The sequence below is a fragment of the Haliotis cracherodii genome, unplaced genomic scaffold (genome assembly GCF_022045235.1).
Source record: "Haliotis cracherodii isolate W230 unplaced genomic scaffold, xgHalCrac1.p SCAF_3, whole genome shotgun sequence".
Classification (NCBI taxonomy): Eukaryota; Metazoa; Mollusca; class Gastropoda; order Lepetellida; family Haliotidae; genus Haliotis; species Haliotis cracherodii.
The window spans coordinates 11,953,152-11,972,039 of NW_027266286.1; the positions used below are offsets into that span (position 1 = coordinate 11,953,152).

Sequence of the window (18,888 nt, forward strand, 5' to 3'; positions counted from 1 at the left end):
TGCAGCGTTAAACAACAAACTACTCCTACTACTACTACTACTACTACTACTACTACTACTACATGTACTACTACTACTACTACTACTACTACTACTACTACTACTACTACTACTACTGCAGCTATGTATTTGCTAGTCATGCCAAGGGTTTCAGTTTTTTACATATACCAGACTATTTTAGGATCACGCTCTGAGAGCTTTCTATTATTTTGAAAGCTGATGATAATGTTTTGTTGTCTTGCTTTGTTTCATGCTGCTGTGTCCTGCCTCTACCAACATGTCTCCACATCAGTACAGTAAGTTCCAACAATACGCAGCATTCATGTACAATCAGAACATGACTTGTGAAGATCTTGACGGACAAGTTGTTTTATTGTTAGATAAGTCTGTATGTTATATCAAACTATTGAACAATCACAATTATTTGCCCTACAACAGTACTTGTTATATAAAATTATTAACAGTATCATTGATAGTATGCATATTTTGACATTCGCATAGAATATGTATTATTTATAACTAATTGCAACTTTTGAACGATCACAATTGTTTGCCAAAATTATCAATGCCAACAGTATCGTTTATAGTATGCAACCAAACTATCAATTGTTAAGAACAAGTTTCATTGGTTGAATTTAGTTATAAAATAATGTATGTCTCTGTGTTTCGTTAGCAAAGATTACAACAACTTCAGATTAGAGTTACTTCCCTTTGGTTTTAGTCGCGACAGGGAGGAAAATAGCCATCTTTGAGATTGTTGTCTGATATATTTTTATCATGTCTTTACATTTTATTCATTACTATTACCGTATTCGACATAATCAGCGCCGCGCTCTACTAACCGCCCATGGCGATATTTGCTAATATATTGGCTAGTGAACAATTCCAATTAGCACCCCTTTCGATTGGTCAATGTACACTTATTTATTCGTGTATAATACGCACTTATGTGTTATATGCACCCTTAATTATGGGCAATTCATCTCTGGAAAATTTATCTGGAAATATAACTTTTCTTTTGTATCATTTCAGGCTGTCAGCATAAAACACGAAATTTATGATCTTTCAACTCTGTTTTTTTTCTCTCCAAAATTATATTCTAATAAGAGACCCGTATTTCTAATTTTGGGAGGGCCCTGGGCGCTTATTACGTCGAATACGTACATTGATTGACGTAACTATCAAGCTTTAAAGTTGTTTTGCTACTATTGCAATACTTTTGCAATTTTTGACAACTATCAGAATTCTAGTTAGTTTTTTCACATAAACCACTAGTCTGAAATGAGCTGGTGTATATAGAATCTCACCCAAGTGGCTTTTGATATCAAACATGAGTTGGAAAATCTCTGAGGCTTGCCAAGGAGTTTTAAAACTTTTATCGACGAGTGTTGATATATTTGATATCAAAAGACACAAGGGTGAGATTCTATTTATCATCCAACATCATTCTTTCAACTTTTTCCATTTGTAGACAGTAATTAGCAGTGTTTTCAGTATAAAAAGTACTGCAAACAGCTTTAGCGGCAGAGCCTTTAGTGATGTCATTTGATTGTGACGTCATGGTAACCAATGACGTCACAATGGTCTACAAAGCATTGTGATGCAATTATATTGCAGCGATATCTACAGTGTAGATATCGCTTGATCTCATTCAAGCCATATCTCCTGTAGGAGCCAGTTTTGGATGATAAACAGTACATAACATGTGACATCTCACTACCTGCCATCTTGTTTCAGCACTTCTGGGGGCCTGGTGAGTACACTGCAGCATTGTCAATGGTACAAACTCATTGTAATCAGATCTTACTGCTCACCATCGCTACACATTACAGATCATGTCAGAACAAACCTTTCATGAACTTCGACAGACCAATAAAATAACAGCAAGGCAAAACTAACCAATCAAAAAGCAGGTAGGTGAGGTGAAATTGGGTTTAATGACGCGTCCAAGATTATTGCACTTATATATAGCGACGTGCATGCACGTGTGTGTGTGTGTGTGTGTGGCTGCTTGTACTAGTCCAGACTGATGCCGATTTATAGTGCTAGCTCACTGAGATACCATGCCACAGTTTAACATGAATACCCCACTCAGACACAGTATACTGACTCCAAGCTGACCAGTCCTTGTTTTAGCCCCTTCATGCCGAGCGCCAGACAGGGTAACAACACGTACCATCTTTTAACGTCTTTTGGTATGACGCGGCCGGGGATCGAACCCCGAACCTTCCGCTCTCCGGGCGGACGCTCTACCACTAGACCACGGAGGCAGTCAATCAAAAAGCAGCTTTTTTGAGCTTTAGGGCACTTGTTTTCCTTTGGTGTCTTCTGTTCCAGACTGAGCTTTGAAAAATTGTTTGACATTGTTTTTGATTAAAAATTTGAAAATTTAACAAAAGAAAACAAGAAAGTTCTGGAATGTCCATTAGGTGGCCCAGATTGTATGGCAGTACTCCCCTTGTGCCATTGATAGTCTCTTTCATTTCAAATGTCTATCCCACTGAAGCAGGAGACAGACAATGATTTTGAAGAAATCACTCGTACTGCCCATACCTGTCGTTCAGATCACCCTATGTTAATCTTTTTGAGGTTGCACGATTAAAAAACATGTGGGATCTCGTAAGCGATGCCGAGTTCTGGCGGATAAAGGTTGTTCTGTTGTGACCTGTAATGGGACGTCCTTAGATTTTTTTGTAGTGGTAGTAAGAAATAAGATCTTTTTTGTATGAGATTGACCATGTTAACAATGTTAACATCTAATACTGCTAATTAACACTGTTTCTTAAGTTTGAGAAAAAAGAATCAAGGGATTTATATGGGATTCCAAACAAATTGTCTTGGTAGGCAAATTTGGAAAAAGTCATTATAATTGTTCAAAATTGGTCTTTTAAAAGTTCTCATTGTGTTAAATTCAGATATGTAAATACGAGACGTGATTGCCCCATGGGTATTAAGGGTTAGTATAGGTCTCTAGCTTTCCATCTGGATGCTAGAGGCGACCAGATGGATCGGGTGGTCAGACATGGTGACTACGTTGATAATGTGTCATACTTCCCTGACCATGTGCAAGAATCCTGAAAGTTAATTATTGGCGGTAGGGCTGGGACGGGTAACTCGGGTACTCGGGTCAGGTGGGTTCTGAGTAGGACCCGGGTACCCACAGTACAACCCGGACCCGGGGTTAGTCACGTGATTATATTGTTTAATCACTTTAATGGCAAAAAATATTCAGAACTCTATGGTTACACTATAAGTCACAAATTTCTTTCTGACCATAAACCTATTCCTTCTGACTTTATATGCTTGCATAATTATATAACTTCAGTCAACTTCAGTGTATGCATGACAAGATCGGATTATACGTGTATCTAAATTTATTTCGACAGGGGTATGGTCAAACGATTCCCAATCAATGTTGTACCTCTCTCTTGAGGCCTACAGCGGGTACTGATTAGGGTCGGGTAATAGGGGGTTGGGTACCGGGTAGTAAATTTAGACTCATCCCAGCCCTAACTGGAGATTCCCCGGACCGCCATGTTTGTAAGTCCAGGTAAAATCTTGTCATAGGAAAGATATTATTCCAGTATCCAACTCAGTAGTCTCCTTGCCTCTGTGTTAACACATGATCATGTTCCTCACTACAGTGGCCAACTGGGGACTTCCGCTGGCTGCCCTGGGGGACTTGAAGAAGGACCCGGAGATTATCAGTGGGAAGATGACCCTAGGTGAATTGACCATAGGTTTCACAGCTTGACATGTTGACCACTACCAGGGACCTGTTAAATTTCTGTATGCTTGTAGACATTGTAACTGACAGCCTCTCTTTTGAGTCTATGATGAATGAGACGAGATATGATCAGAGCTCCAGATAAGCTTTTTATTTGTGTAAAATATGCAAACTAAATCACCATCAGTTAATGTTTTGAGTTGATTTCATACATGTAACACATGTTATATTTGGGATAACACTTTCTGAGTAAAGTACAGATTCTCATACTTTTTGGGGGGTTGAGTCCCATACAGAATTTGAACCCAAACTCCCAGAGTGAGGCAACGAATCGCCAGCTCCAAGTCACTCACTGACTCAGCCACCAAGGCTTCCACAATAGTGAAAGTCTGACAACTGGTAGTCTAGGTCAAGAACTTTGTGTATCCCTCTGACAAGTGTAAATTGGCACGGCAGGCTGACAGGGTTTGATCGCTGACTTTGTGTGCTGCCTCACTCCTGCAGTGTGGGTTCGAATCCTGGACTGGACTCAACCCTAAAAAAAGTATGAGAATCCGGACTTTACTCAGAATGTGTCGTCCCAAATATAACATCTGTTACATCTGACCACTTTCTAAATGGCATTCTGTGTTCATTGCTTTCATACAATTACAAATTCCGTATTCAACATAATAAGCACCCAGAGCACTCTCAAAATTAGAAATAGGGGGCTCTTATCAGAATGTAATTTTGATGAGAGAAAAAAGATTGAAAATTTAAAGATTGTAAATTTCATAGTTTATGCTGACAGCCTGAAATGATACAAAAGAAAAAGTATGTGCGTATCATACACGACATATATTTTCCAGAATTTAATTAATTGAAGGTGCATAAAACACACGAGTGTGTATATTACACGAATAAATTAGTCTTGTGTACATCGATCAATCAGAAGGGGTGCTAACTGAGATTGTTCACTAGACAATATATTAGCAAATATTGCCATGGGTGCTTATTAGAGCATGGGCTTTTTACGTCATATACGGTAATCAGGTTGGTAACCCAGTAGGAGAAAACAACACTGTGTGTTATAAGCCACTGTAGCTGTTTCAGCTTGCATGCACTGTGTCTGTACATGGTTTAATGAACTCTACTGCAGTGCAACATCTGGCTTAATGTAACTTCGACCTGTATCACTGTCACCTGGAGCCCTGGATGATTGTAGTTGGTTGGAAATTATGAAATCTTTTAGAAGGACTTTGTATTCTGACCAATGACATCGGCGTCAGCATTTCCATCTTATTCCAAGCCATAATTTGAAAAACATTCTGTTTTTCAACAAAACTTGGCATATGCATTGATCAACACCTTAGCTGGTTCCTTTTGCTATTTTGGAAATTTTCTAAATTTCAATATTTATGTGTCCATTGAAACAATTTCGACTTTGTCTCAAACAAGGGTAGGGTTCATTTCCGGACCCTGACTTGAAAACCGTTCAACATGTTTTGATGAAACTTTGCATATGCATTGCTCATCAGCTTAACAGGTGCCTTTTGCTATTTTTAAATTTTTCTAAATTGTATTTTCTAATGTTTCCATGGAAATGATTTCAACTCAGTCTCAAACAATTAGCGTTTTGTTTCCTGCCAAAAGTCTACAGGTAATGAATATTTCTTCATGAAACCAATATCTTCCCCGACTATAATATGTTATAATTATTTTTAGGACTTGCTTACACATTATGGTAGCAACTTTAACTAATGTATCAAACAAAGGTTAGGGGAGATATGGGGTTTTTTTAGTAGAAACATGTTCTAGCATTTGTCATGCTGCCATATTTTGTTGCAGCTCTGGCTATCTACTCCATGCTGTTCATGAGGTTCGCTATCAAGGTCCAGCCACGCAACATGCTGCTCTTCTCCTGTCACATCACTAACGAGGCTGCTCAGCTAACTCAGTTGGCAAGGTTTATGAACTTCCAGTAAGTTTGTTTGTTTGTTTGTTTGTTTGTTTGTTTGTTTGTTTGTTTGTTTAATGGAGCACTCAGCAATATTCCATCTATATGATTTTGTTCTGTAAATAATTGAGTCTGGACCAGACAATCAGACCAGATTGACATCATGAGCATTGATCCACACAAATTGGACTACGATTGACATGCATCAACCAAATAAGCGGGCCTGACCCCCCGATCTCGTCTGAAACAGGGGGCACGGGTGGCCCAGTCATCTAAGGCGCCGCGATTCGCTGTGCAGAGTTGCGTCCCTTGGGCACACCAGAAACCTATGATTGTGGGTTCGAATCCCGGTTCGCCCCAATTATGTTTCTAGGTTTGTCAGCACCATACCCGTGCTCGTGGGTTTCACCGAAGTGGTAAACGTCTGAGACCTGCATCACTTGGGGCTTTCTTCCCACATTAAGCTGACATGCCGTGATATAACTGGAATACTGTTAAAAGTGTCGTTAAACCCAACTCACTCACTCACTCGTCTGAAACATCTGCTTCTGTCTGCTGTATCCCCCAATGAACACCCAGGATGGACATGGCCTTCAGCAATGTTGTAAGAGACAACAAATGGGATCAGGTGGTCCGGCTCCAGACTTGGTTGATGCTTGTCATCGCATCCCAATTGCATAGGTTAATGCTCTTGATGTCAATGATGGGATTGTCAGGTCCAAGCCTACTTCATGTAGCTATGAACAAATGTTTTTATGAATCAGAGCATCTCCTGTACAATTGGAAAAGATGTGTCTGCTTGTGGGTTCCGATACGAAGTTCAAACTGGATGTGAGTTACAGTGGATATTGTCACAGATGGCATTGTTTTAAGCAGGGTATTGACTTACAAACAGTCCATTTAGTTAGTTTATCGGTGTCATCAGCCAAGTTGGAAGATTCCTTGATAGATGTTAATGTAGATTAGACCAGTGAAGATCTGGGGTAGAATAGGTCTTCAGCAACCAATACTTGTAAAAAGCCACTATGCTTGTCGTAAGAGGCGACTAACAGGATCGGGTGGTCAGGCTCTCTGACTTGGTTGATGCATGTCATCGTATTCCAATTGCGTGGATTGATGCTCATGATGTGAATTAATCAATCATCAGTTTTATTGTGGTTTTATCTTCATGATTTTCCTGTTTATTTTTTGTTTCAACATCATTGTTATTCTCTTCAGCTATTTTTCTGATGCGTCAAAGAGAGAGAAGCAGCAGATTGAGGCCAAGCCCGATTCAGCTAATACGAAGATGGAGTCCAAGCCACACATATCTCCCTCCTCTCCGTAATGTTGACTTGATGAGAGGCACTCGGTTGTTACATCTTCCTGCAGGGAGCCCTCCTACTGGTACACTCACAGACATGTCAGCACTTTTACCTTGGTGTGTAGCTCGACACCTCGTCACAGGGTGTACTTTTGCTCTTCAGGGTGTACTGTTGCACAGCAGGGTGTACTGTTGCACAGCAGGGTGTACTGTTGCAGATCAGGGTGTACTGTTGCACAGCAGGGTGTACTGTTGCACAGCAGGGTGTACTGTTGCACAGCAGGGTGTACTGTTGCACATCGAAGACCTCAGTGTAATTTTATACTCATACAGGGTATTGCTACACTATCAGTGTGTAATTTTACACTCTTATGGGGGGACAGCTACACTATTAGTGTGTAATTTTACACTCTTATGGGGGGACAGCTACACTGTCAGTGTGTAATTTTATACTCATACAGGGTATTGCTACACTATTAGTGTGTAATTTTACACTCTTATGGGAGGACAGCTACACTATTAGTGTGTAATTTTACACTCTTATGGGGGGACAGCTACACTATTAGTGTGTAATTTTACACTCTTATGGGGGGACAGCTACACTGTCAGTGTGTAATTTTATACTCATACAGGGTATTGCTACACTATTAGTGTGTAATTTTACACTCTTATGGGAGGACAGCTACACTATCAGTGTGTAATTTTACACTCTTATGGGAGGACAGCTACACTATCAGTGTGTAATTTTACACTCTTATGGGGGGACAGCTACATCGTCAGTGTGTAATTCTACACTCTTATGGGCACATTATTACACTTTCTGTGTAATTTTACACTCTTACAGGTGTGTTGCTACACATCAGTGTATACTGTTAAACTGTTACATAGGTATTTATAGATATCTGTCAGCCTCTTACTATAGTGTTACATATTTGTGCATCTACAACGAAACTGATTACTCATATCACTGACTAAGTTACAAATTAGCGTCCCTTACACAGATCTGCACACTGGGCCTGAAGTGAGTGTATCGTGAATGTTTGCGACGCGGACAGCAAGATGTAACTGCCGATGAACCACAATGGTGCCGTGTGATCGAGGGATGGCTGGGCCGAGTCACCTACAGACAATATAAGATATCATGTCCATCCTCTTTTAACATTAGTTATTTACAGTGAAATTTTCTTATCCATAGGTTATACTTTTTGAGTGAGAGATTGTACTGTTGTTGGTTTTGTTATTTTATAGACATGTATAATTATTTTCAGATGTTGATTATTCATAAATAACACACAAAGGGCATCATACTCAACCTGTGCTTGCTGTATTAAGAAAAGATACTGTTAGGGATCATGAATGAGTGAGTGAGTGAGTTTGGTTTTACACGGCTTTTAGCAATATTCCAGCAATATCACGGCGGGGGACACCAGAAATGGGCTTCACACTTTGTACCCATGTCGGGAATCGAACCCGGGTCTTCGACGTGACGAGCTAACGCTTTAGCCACTTGGCTACCTGACCCCCCCTAGGGATCATAGAGGTTTTTAGAGATATGTTTATGAAAGTGTTAGAGCTCAGTTTTGACTATTTGTGATCCCTAACTCTCTTTTTTGGTATATGGTTTTGGAAACGGTGGATATACATGTTGAGTATGTTTGCAACCCTGTCCGAAGACTTGGTACTGATGAGGTCCGGTGATATTATTTAAGGCAGTATTTAGAGTTTCAAGTCAATGCTCAAGAAGTTGTTGATATTTACACACATCAGCTGTATCGTTGGTCAATCTCAGTAAAATCAGATCTTAGTTCTCGCTACCACTAAACAAAGATCTGAGGACATCCCACTACGGGTCACATCAGAACGACGTTTCATCCGACCAATCAGAGCATCGCTTACCAGATCATGAAAGTGACAGTCGGAATGTGTTTTCTTATCATGCAACCACGATATATTTAACACGGGGTATTCCGAAAGACAGTTACAGGTTTTTTTATTATATCCATAAAATCTAGGCCATCTATAAGCCATAGCCATTCCAGAATGTTCTTCTTATCAGTTTTAAAATTCTTAATCGAGAATACGTCAAAATATGTGGGCAGTACCTGAGAACCAAGACTTTTTTTTTAAGCCTTATGAATGTAGGTTTTTGAAAGAGCATGTTTTTCCTGAGCACTATGCTGATGAAGTTGCAGGTCTATCAACCTCCAATAAGGTCATTTTCCCGGGGCAAGAGAGTTAACTGACTTTAAAAGTCCAGTTTCCACCCAACTAGGCTGGATTTCCTGGGCTCCATCGTAGCGCCACCAGTGGCTATTACGAGTTATGTCCTGTCTATGCCTCTCCTATTGACCAATCAGATTCAACCTCTCGTATCACTTGCATTTGTTTCAAACAAAACGGTGGCACCCAGTCAAGACGATCTGATCGATAATCTAGATCTATATTGTGATAAAACGAGTCTTACATTGCGAATATCATTAAATCATGTGAGCACCTTGATTAATAACATGAAAAGATTTAGAAAATATCTGTTGACAACGAGTTGGCGGTGCACATGCTTTGCAAATCCTGCAGTCGACCGAAATCTGCATGACACTTTACAAACCAGATTTCGATCTCGGTGCGCGATTTTTTTTGGACTATGCATAGACTCGTTAGTCCAGCCAAAATGTAACTCAATAATACCAGCCTAGTTCGGCAAGGGTGGAAACTGGACTCTTATAGTCAGTTAACTCACTTGCCTCGGGAAGATGCATTAAGGCTGGCACAGTTATTTGTGTCGTGTTGAAAAACGCCTGGAGCAAAAAGAATTGTGAAAAACCAAAGAGGATTGACAATATATAATCTTACAGTTATTGATGAATAGTCAGATCTTGCATGTTAGCCCCGTTTCGCCATCGTCAAGAATTTACAAACTTGCCAAAGTAAATGCATTTAGTATTATTATTTGTTCAATAGTTTTTAATTTTGTTTTTTTAACTAACACTTATCATATTTTAGGCAAAGCTACTATCATAGGCATGATGGTTCTGTATTAATATATATCTTGAATATTGCACATAAATGTACAGAAATGATGGAACGGAGCCCTGTATACAGAGCAGCCAACCATCTGTCCGTGTGTGTGATGCATAGCGTGTGTATTACAATGCTGTCTGATTGTTTAATGCGCACAAAATGGCAGACAGTGATGACAGCTTTACTCAGGATATAAAATCCAGGTGATGAAGAAATCAAAATGAGATTGTGTTGTTTCAGCAGCACAATTTTATAGAATATTATAATTTGCTTATTGTCCAACTGAGGTTCTCACTGATTTGAAGCTGTCTAGTTGCTTCTTCTGTTTGTATATGATGCAGGAAGCACAGTTTATTAATCTGGGCAGATCGGGATGCATTCGGCCATATCCCCTTTCTTAGATAACTCTTGTGAAAAAGACAACTGTTTTGTTTTCTTGAAGCTTTCTTCTTGTGGAAACAGGTCAACATTCAATATCTCTGTTTGCATGGCTTTTTATTTTTACCATTAAGCATAGAAGACTTTCAATGTTTTAATTGGTAAATAGTTCAGAGGTTTTTTTCAGCTGCATCTGATGAAGGCAGCCCCGTGATGCAGGATAAGCCTGTTATACCTTCCATGCTGTGTTAGATAATCAGACAATTATTCCTCCTTGATCTGGATGGGGGTGTAAAGTTTCGAATGAGCTTTTTGTTAATCAGATCAGGAAGAATTCAAGTGAATTTGATGCTTGGTAAAATGTACAAATTATCCTGTCTGGATGTTGCATCAGGACAGTCATTGACCAATGAAATGAGAGGGATGGAGAGTGTATCAGGATATTATTATCAAGATCATTGCCTTCTTGCGGGAACATTATCAATGCCACTGTGTCCTGTGTTAAAGGGGGACTAAACTCGGGCAGATTTGCAGTCTCAGCACATTTTAGGTCCCTCAAACACAAATACTTGTGTCTGCTGGTTCAAATATTATGACATATGAATCATAACACGGAGACAATGTCTTGTTTTCACCCAGGTATTAATTACAATATCTAGAGATGGTCCGACACCAGAGCGACGAGTATGATCCCCCTTTAAAAGTTGTTCGCCTGCTGATCTGCGGAGATATCTTATTCAGTCCTATTTATCACTCAGTCGTAATTATTGGGTAGGAATGAGCTACATATACATAGCTGATGATGGCACAGTTTTCTGTAATGTTTTAGGTTTGTTGGTTCGATACACCAATCTCATTAAGAAAGAAGCTTTGACTCCGATGCAATACATTTCTGCATGATGTTCTGAGGGCATCTCCATGGGAGGTCGCTTCAGGCGGACACTGAGTGAACTTTGGCTGCCCTTTGTAATTGAAGAGCATGGGTTCTTGAGCCAATCAGATGTCGGCTTTCTGAACGAGTTCCAGTCACCTCTTTACCACCTCTTTTAAGAAATGTCTATCTCAGCAAAATAATCTGCAACAGGGTGTACTCACACTTTTGAGTGCAGATGCCATGACATTCGGGTACAGGATGTATTATGTCAAAGATTCACAGCAAAATGATAGAGTGGCTTTATTTTTTTGCATTCTGAACTCCACAATAATATTCGTTTTCAAAGAAACAGAAATCAGATGTGCTTGTCCAAAGCTTCACTCATATGTACCAAGAATTTAGAAGCCTTGACTGATTAAAATGTACACCTGACACGACTTCTTGTCTTCAGACTCGAGTATTGTATTGGAGTAAAAATGATTTCAATGAGATTGGTGGTAAGAGTAATAGACTCGGGTAGAAGTGAGTCATTATTGTGGCTGTTCTTCCTTTCATCATAGTCCGTTGCAGACTGATGAATGGCTTTCTACAACATGAGTCACATGTTTGTTTGGTAATTGGTCCAATGTTGATTTGATTAGAGTGAACTTTCCCCCATATTGGTTGGTTGGTTTGTTGTTTTACGCCACACTCAGCAATATTCCAGCTATATGACTGCGGCCTGTAAGTAATCGAGTCTGGACCAGACAATCCAGTGATTGATATCATGAGCATGGATCCACACAATTGGGATAGAGGACATGCTTCAAACACGTCAGCGAGCCTGACCACCCGATCCCATTAGTCGCCTCTTACGACACGCATAGTCGCCATTACGGCAAGCATGGGTTGCTGAAGACCTATTCTACCCCGGAACCTCACGGGTCCCCACAGTATTGAGTACAGTCACAGACATAACTACCTCGTCAGTTGTGACTCAGCTAACCACAGCCATAATCTGTTTCTCTCAGCAGTCCAAGGTCAAAGAAGTTTAAAAGTTTAAGGGGGATTATGAAAAAAGTCAGATTCTAAAGTGAGACCAACTGTCACTGGTAGATTTCTGTGGGACATTTGTTTACTTATACTTTGTATGCATTAGATGTTGAACGATGATTGTTGTGTTTGTTTGCTACAACGATGCATCATTATTCATGTTACATACCCTGTCATGTAGACAGTTAAGATCATCAATTGACAGTTAGGATTTAAGGGTGAACTTACAGATATTTAATAAATGGCTTGATCAAAGGCTGTTCAGTTGTAGGAAATGACAATATTAAAATGCTCAATCATACTTTTGCATTTATTAATCTTCAGTCGAGTTGTGAATTTTGGTTACAGGAGCAAATTATGAGCTCCATTTCAAAGTGGAAATGCTGAATGTGTGTTGCAGCATTTTCTGCCCTCTGTTTTTATTTCACTACATATGTACCCTATTTCCTCAATTAAGACCTGAATTTTAAGGTTACTTTCAGACCTGGATCATATTTAATTGAGGCCAGCACATTGTTTATGGCCCTGACTTTATTTGGACAAGCTTACTGGAGCCACAGCACAAAATAGAGAATAATGTGTATAAGCTGATGATGATTTGTGCAAGGCACATCTATCTCATCATGCTGAAAACAATACACAATTGTTTTTAAATATTAATTTGATTGTGTTGAAATATAGAGTATGTAATGTCTTTCAAAAAATTATACCAGACACACACATTCACTCTGTCATCCCTGGTGCCTTCTTAATAGGAAGGGGCACAGGTGGCCCAGTAATCTAAGGTGCCGCAATTTGCTGTGAAGAGTTGCAACCCTTGGGCACGCCAGAAACCTATGATTGTGGGTTCGAATCCTGGTTCGCCCCGATTATGTTTCTAGGTTTGTCAGCACCATACCCGTGCACGTGGGTTTCACTGAAGTGGTAAACGTCTGAGACCTGAATCACTTGGGGCTTTCCTCCCACATTAAGCTGACACGCCGTGATATAACTGGAATACTGTTGAAAGCAGCTTTAAGCCCAACTCACTCACTCTTAGAAGGACATGATACGATAAGGGCCCTTTTGGCCCACAAGATATGCATCATTTAGGAAATGAGGATTATTTTGAAAGTTTTCAGATGTGTTCGTAGGAATGAGAAATAGACATTGTTCATTGCAACAATTACTTGTTTGCAACTTTTGATGGCACCAAATGAATAGACGAGGCTAATGTGGATCAAAAGTTCATTATCGTTTTTTTGGAAGCGTCATTCATTTTGGCCATAAGGTGTTTGTCAGAATTCCAAAACCTTGCAAGTGTAAGAAAAAGAGTGAGTTTGGTTTTACGCCACTTTTAGCAATATTCCAGCAATATCATGGCGGGGGACACCCGAAATGGGCTTCACACATTGTTCCCATCTCAGGAATCAAACCCGGGTATTCGGCGTGACAAGCGAACGCTTTAACCACTGGGCTCCCCGACCGCCCCGTAAGAAAAAGAAGCTATTTGAACATAATTTTATACATTTTTGGAAGCTTTAAGATTTTACATTTCCAGTGGATCAGATAGGGCCCGTATCCTTCTTTGTTCTGTCACTGTAGGTATTACTAGTAGGTATTACTAGTAGGTATTACTAGTGGATGATGTAGTTGCCCAAACACAGTAGCTTGTTTGAATATATGTTGTATAGACCAATTTAGTCATGGCTTACATTTTGTTTTTAGAGAATGGTCCCTACGTAACCACCCACTGTTATTTATTTCTTCATATTCCCTACAATGGCACCCACCAACACAGAGGGTCCAGAGACCAGAGTTCTGTGTTTGTAAAAAAAGATAATCACATGATTACTTACGGAATAACCTACAAACTACAAGGAAGTACAGATTATCTGTCCCGAGTCAATCAAGTTTGCATGTTCTGAGCCTTGGCAAGGGTTTTCAACATTAATTCACAAAGGACAGGTTATCTGTTATTCCGAGTTGCATGTAGATCATTCATTTATTACCTTTGTTGGTTTTTTTTAAAAAAATGTAGACACATGTGGGTTTCCTGAAATGAGGTGGAGTTCAGCACAGATGCTCCATTGTTGGAACGATGTCACATAAAATTGTTGTGAACAATGGATGACGCTTCAGTTATTTGCGACAATGCATCATATAAAGTCATGATGCTATTAGCATCATCCCTAACAATGAAAACAGTGAAGCAGTTGTCGTGAGAATCACTGAGAATAGTTTCATCCATATCCATGCCTGCATGGATCCTATTTCAATAGGTGTACTTTGGTACCGACATTTCCATACAGCACGGTACAAAATAATGTTGCCTCGTCAGTTATTGATTACAGTGAAAATTTGACAAGTAGTTCCTGGTGTGTTTTCAGTCTTAGAAATTCATGCTAGTCCCTTAGCCCAAGACTACTAAAAACAGGTGAGGACAAGTAAGAATCCAGTGATGGTTACCTCATTGACTAGTAGCATCTGGCTGTGGTTCTGAACCAGTTCTCAGTGCTTCAATTATGCTGCAATTTGGGACTGAATAAACAGACAGAAAGTGTAACAAAATAAACATTTTTGTCTGTTCAAGCAGGACCAGATACAGATTCAGTTAAGGGTGTGAAATAATATTCATGTAGTGAGATGGTTCTGGGTTGTTTTCAATGCAGAGATAGAAGTTAGGGTGTGTGCATCTAGTTAAGTAATGTCAGAATTTTGTGATCAATTATGTTAATTTTTGGAGAGTTTGGTCATGTTGATGGATCATTCTCAACAAAGACTCTGCATTGGATCCTGGTGTGAAACTGATGTATTCTGCTTATTGTGATAGACACATTCTTTGGTGTTGGTTGATACTGGGGACACTGTTAGGCCAGACTTCTTTTGGGGGGTTACAGATATTTTTACTCAAATATTAATGTTGGGAGGGCAAAAAAATAAAAATATGAAAATTCCAGTTTCAAAAACAGAAATAACCATTTTTTTCAATATTTTTACAAATAATTCAAATTTCAAATTTTGGGAGTTGGCAGATTCGTAAACCACATTTGAAACAAAATCTGACCCTTATAGGGTGTCAGTTTATGTGAGTTTGCATTTTTGATGACATTGGGCATGTTCGAATTGTGAATGCCTGAATTAGTTAATTGTTTGAAGAGATGTTAACTTAGAGTTTTGACTGAATGCTTGCTAATCAGGAATAAAAACTTACAAGTCAGTGAGATTTTGGTTTTCGTTTCTATTCAGGATGGTCAGAATCTTCTTTAAAACTGAAGAGCGATGGATGAACCAAATTTCTTCATTACCTCCACAGAGAACTACCATGCATCTACCCATGGAGATCTGGGTTAGAACTGATCTTCAGCAACCCATGTTTGTCATAAGAGGCCACTGATGGGATCAGATGGTCAGGTTCGTTGACTTGTTTGATACATGTCATCGTATCCCAATTGCGTGGATCATGCTCATGCTGTCAACCACTGGATTGTCTTGACCAGATTTATTTACAGACTGCCATCATATGGCCGTTAAATAGTGCTGCGTTATACAGCAAACAAACAAACAAACCATGCATCTATATACTGAGGGAAGAAAGTAGGGGAACACAAATACTGGTTAATGTTGTGCACTCAGTAAAAATGGTCCCCATTACAAATAATAAAAACCCCAAAACAGGTTCATTGTTTTGGGCAGAGAACTACTACCTGCTACATGCTTCCCTTCAGTGACTGCCTCACTGGTCTAGTGGTAGAGCGTCCACCCGGTAGTGGTCCGGGGTTCGATCCCCAGACGCGTCATACCAAAAGACGTTAAAAGATGGTACTTATTGTTACCCTGCCTGGCGCTCGGCATTAAGGGGCTAAAACAAGGACTCGTCGACTTGGAGTCCGTATACTGTGTCTGAGTAGGATATTCCTGTTAAACTGCCCCATGATATCTCAGTAGGCTAGCACTGTAAATCGGCAGCATCAGTCCTGACTAGTACAAGCAGCCCCTTCCCCCCCCCCCCCGTGTGTGTACGTTGCTAGATAGGTGCAATAATCTTGAACCGGACGTTCAACCCCATTTCCAGCCCACCCCACCCCACCCCACCGCTCACCTTCCATTTAGGGTTGTCCCATTATTTGTTGACATCAGTATACTCACGATGTGTCAGCTTAATGTGGGAGGAAAACCCGAAGTGATGCAGGTCTCAGACGTTTCCCACTTCGGTTTAACCCACGAGCACGGGTATGGTACTGACAAACCTAGAAACATAATTGAGGCGAACCGGGATTCGAACTCCTTAATCATAAGTTTCTGGCTTGTCCAAAGGACGCAACTCGTCACAGCGAATCGCGGCTCCTTAGACGACTGACCCACCCGTGCCCCCGGATACTTTCATAAGATGTTTTGGGTTGCCCGTGCCATTAACCAATCTGATAAACTTGTTATCATGATCACATTAATATACAAATGTAGGTACGTAGCAGCTACCTCTTCGCATCAACACACCGCGAACATTGATGCAGTGTCTACTTGACAGGCGGTTATAGAATGTCACCTTGACCTTTACTGTTTAGCATATCAATATTGTATTCATCTGCAGTTTCTAAAGTATGTGACAAAGAACAGTATGTGAGTAAGAGATATTTATCAGAGCGTTTCCACATCATATTCATATATACCGTAGTCACTGTATTATAGCACCCCCATAAACTGCTTGACTAATCTGTAAGTAATCTTTATAAGCTTGCCCTACTAAGAGTGAGTGAGTGAGTTTGGCTTTACGCCGCTTTTAGCAATATTCCATCAATATCACGGCGGGGGACACCAGAAATGAGCTTCACACATTGTACCCATGTCGGGAATCGAACCCGGGTCTTCGGCGTGACGAGCTAACGCTTTAACCATTAGGCTACCCGACCGCCCCTGCCCTACTAAGACAGAAATTTAGATGATGGTCCATATATGTTACAGTTTCAGATTTCAGAAGACAGTGTAGAAAGAGTATGTCAATGTCTGGTAACTTTTATTGAAACACGTTTAGCTTCGTCTACGTTTGAACCAAGTGTGTTCACTTCTGCTCATTTCTGGAAACAAATTTGACTTGTGTATGGTTTTAATAAGCCCCTTTGACAGTTTGTAAAATGACCACGGCAATTATTGTGGCAGATAGGGTAAGGAAGGAACAGTATGCAGTATTCTTGCTAAGGGTTCACATCTTGCAATGTTATCTGTGATATTTAAGATACAGAAAACTCAGCTAATAATATCTATTTATCATCTAAAATGGCCACCACGGGAGAGATCGATTTGGTGCAATGAAATTGTATCACAATGTTTTGCAGACTAAACTGACACTGGTTCCCGTGACATCATGAATCTCTGCCACTGAAGCTGGTAGGCTGTATTTTTACACTCAGTGGTTATTATGGTTGGTATTCGACTAAGAATTTTAACTTAAGCTTCAGCTACATTGGTGATCTGATTTCGTTCAATAACCATTAAATAGCCGATTTTCCTTTAACTTATTTACCCATCTGGTTGGTTGGTTTGATGTTTAACGCTACACTCAGCAATATTCCAACTATATGAAGGCGATCTGTAAATAATCGAGTCTGGACAAGACAATCCAGCGATTGATATCATGAGCATCGATCCACACAATTGGGATCGATGACATGTATCAACCAAGTCAGCGAGCCTGACCACCCGATCCTGTTAGTCTCCTCCTACGACAAGCATAGTTGCCTTAAAATTACTGCAAGTATGGGTTGTTGAAGACCTATTCTTTCCAGGATCTTCACGGGTCCGAAATACAGGAGACCAGTGAGACTGGCTCATCTGTTTCATATTTAGATCTATGCCTAAAGATTCAGAGTGACAAAACAGACTCAATAAGACTAAGAAAGGACATGACTTCAACTTTCCAATAGTCAACTTTCCCTTCCATGAAGAGCAATATTCCAGCATCTCCGGCCTTCGGTGTCTACATTTCACAACTTTTGAGTTAAAATCGAGGATGCTCTTTCTACCAAGATTCAAAGAACGGCATAAGACTTTTGCTCAGAAGTTGTTTGATCAAGGTTACAACATCCAATGCCTAAGCTTTCAGAATGTCTTATGGTAGACATCCAAATTTTGAAGCGTCAGTGGCTAAATTGATGTCTGATGCAGTTCGACCGCCTCCGTGGTCTAGTGGTAGAGCGGAAGGTCCGGGGTTCGATCCCCAACCGCGTCATACCAAAAGACGTTAAAAGATGGTACTTGTTGTTATCCTGTCTGGTGCTCGGCATTAAGGGGCTAAACCAAGGACTGGTCAGCTCGGAGTCAGTATACTGTGTCTGAGTGGGGTATTCATGTTAAACTGCGGCATGGTATCTCAATGAGCTATCCCTATAAATCGGCATCAGTCCTGACTAGTACAAGCAGCCACACGCACATACACGTGCATGCACGTCGCTATATAAGTGAAATAATCTTGGACGCGACGTTAAACCCCATTTCACCTCACCTCACCTCTGATGCAGTTCCCTATTTCCTTTTGTTCAGGTGAACAATTGACTTGCCTTTGCATGTCTTTTTGTGAACACCTGGTGTCATCACTATTGTATAGTTATTCAAAAACACATGCTCATGATACTGTCTGAATCGTA

At 40.2% G+C, this 18,888-nt stretch overlaps 1 protein-coding gene across 1 annotated transcript; it reads left to right on the forward strand.

The window, feature by feature from the left end:
• Positions 1-3,622: 3,622 nt before the first annotated feature.
• LOC139475228 (mitochondrial pyruvate carrier 1-like) lies at positions 3,623-6,990 on the forward strand. Its single transcript, XM_071258474.1, has 3 exons — positions 3,623-3,725; positions 5,555-5,687; positions 6,882-6,990. The coding sequence occupies exons 1-3, from the start codon at positions 3,623-3,625 to the stop codon at positions 6,988-6,990; spliced, it is 345 nt and encodes a 114-aa protein (XP_071114575.1).
• Positions 6,991-18,888: the final 11,898 nt, after the last annotated feature.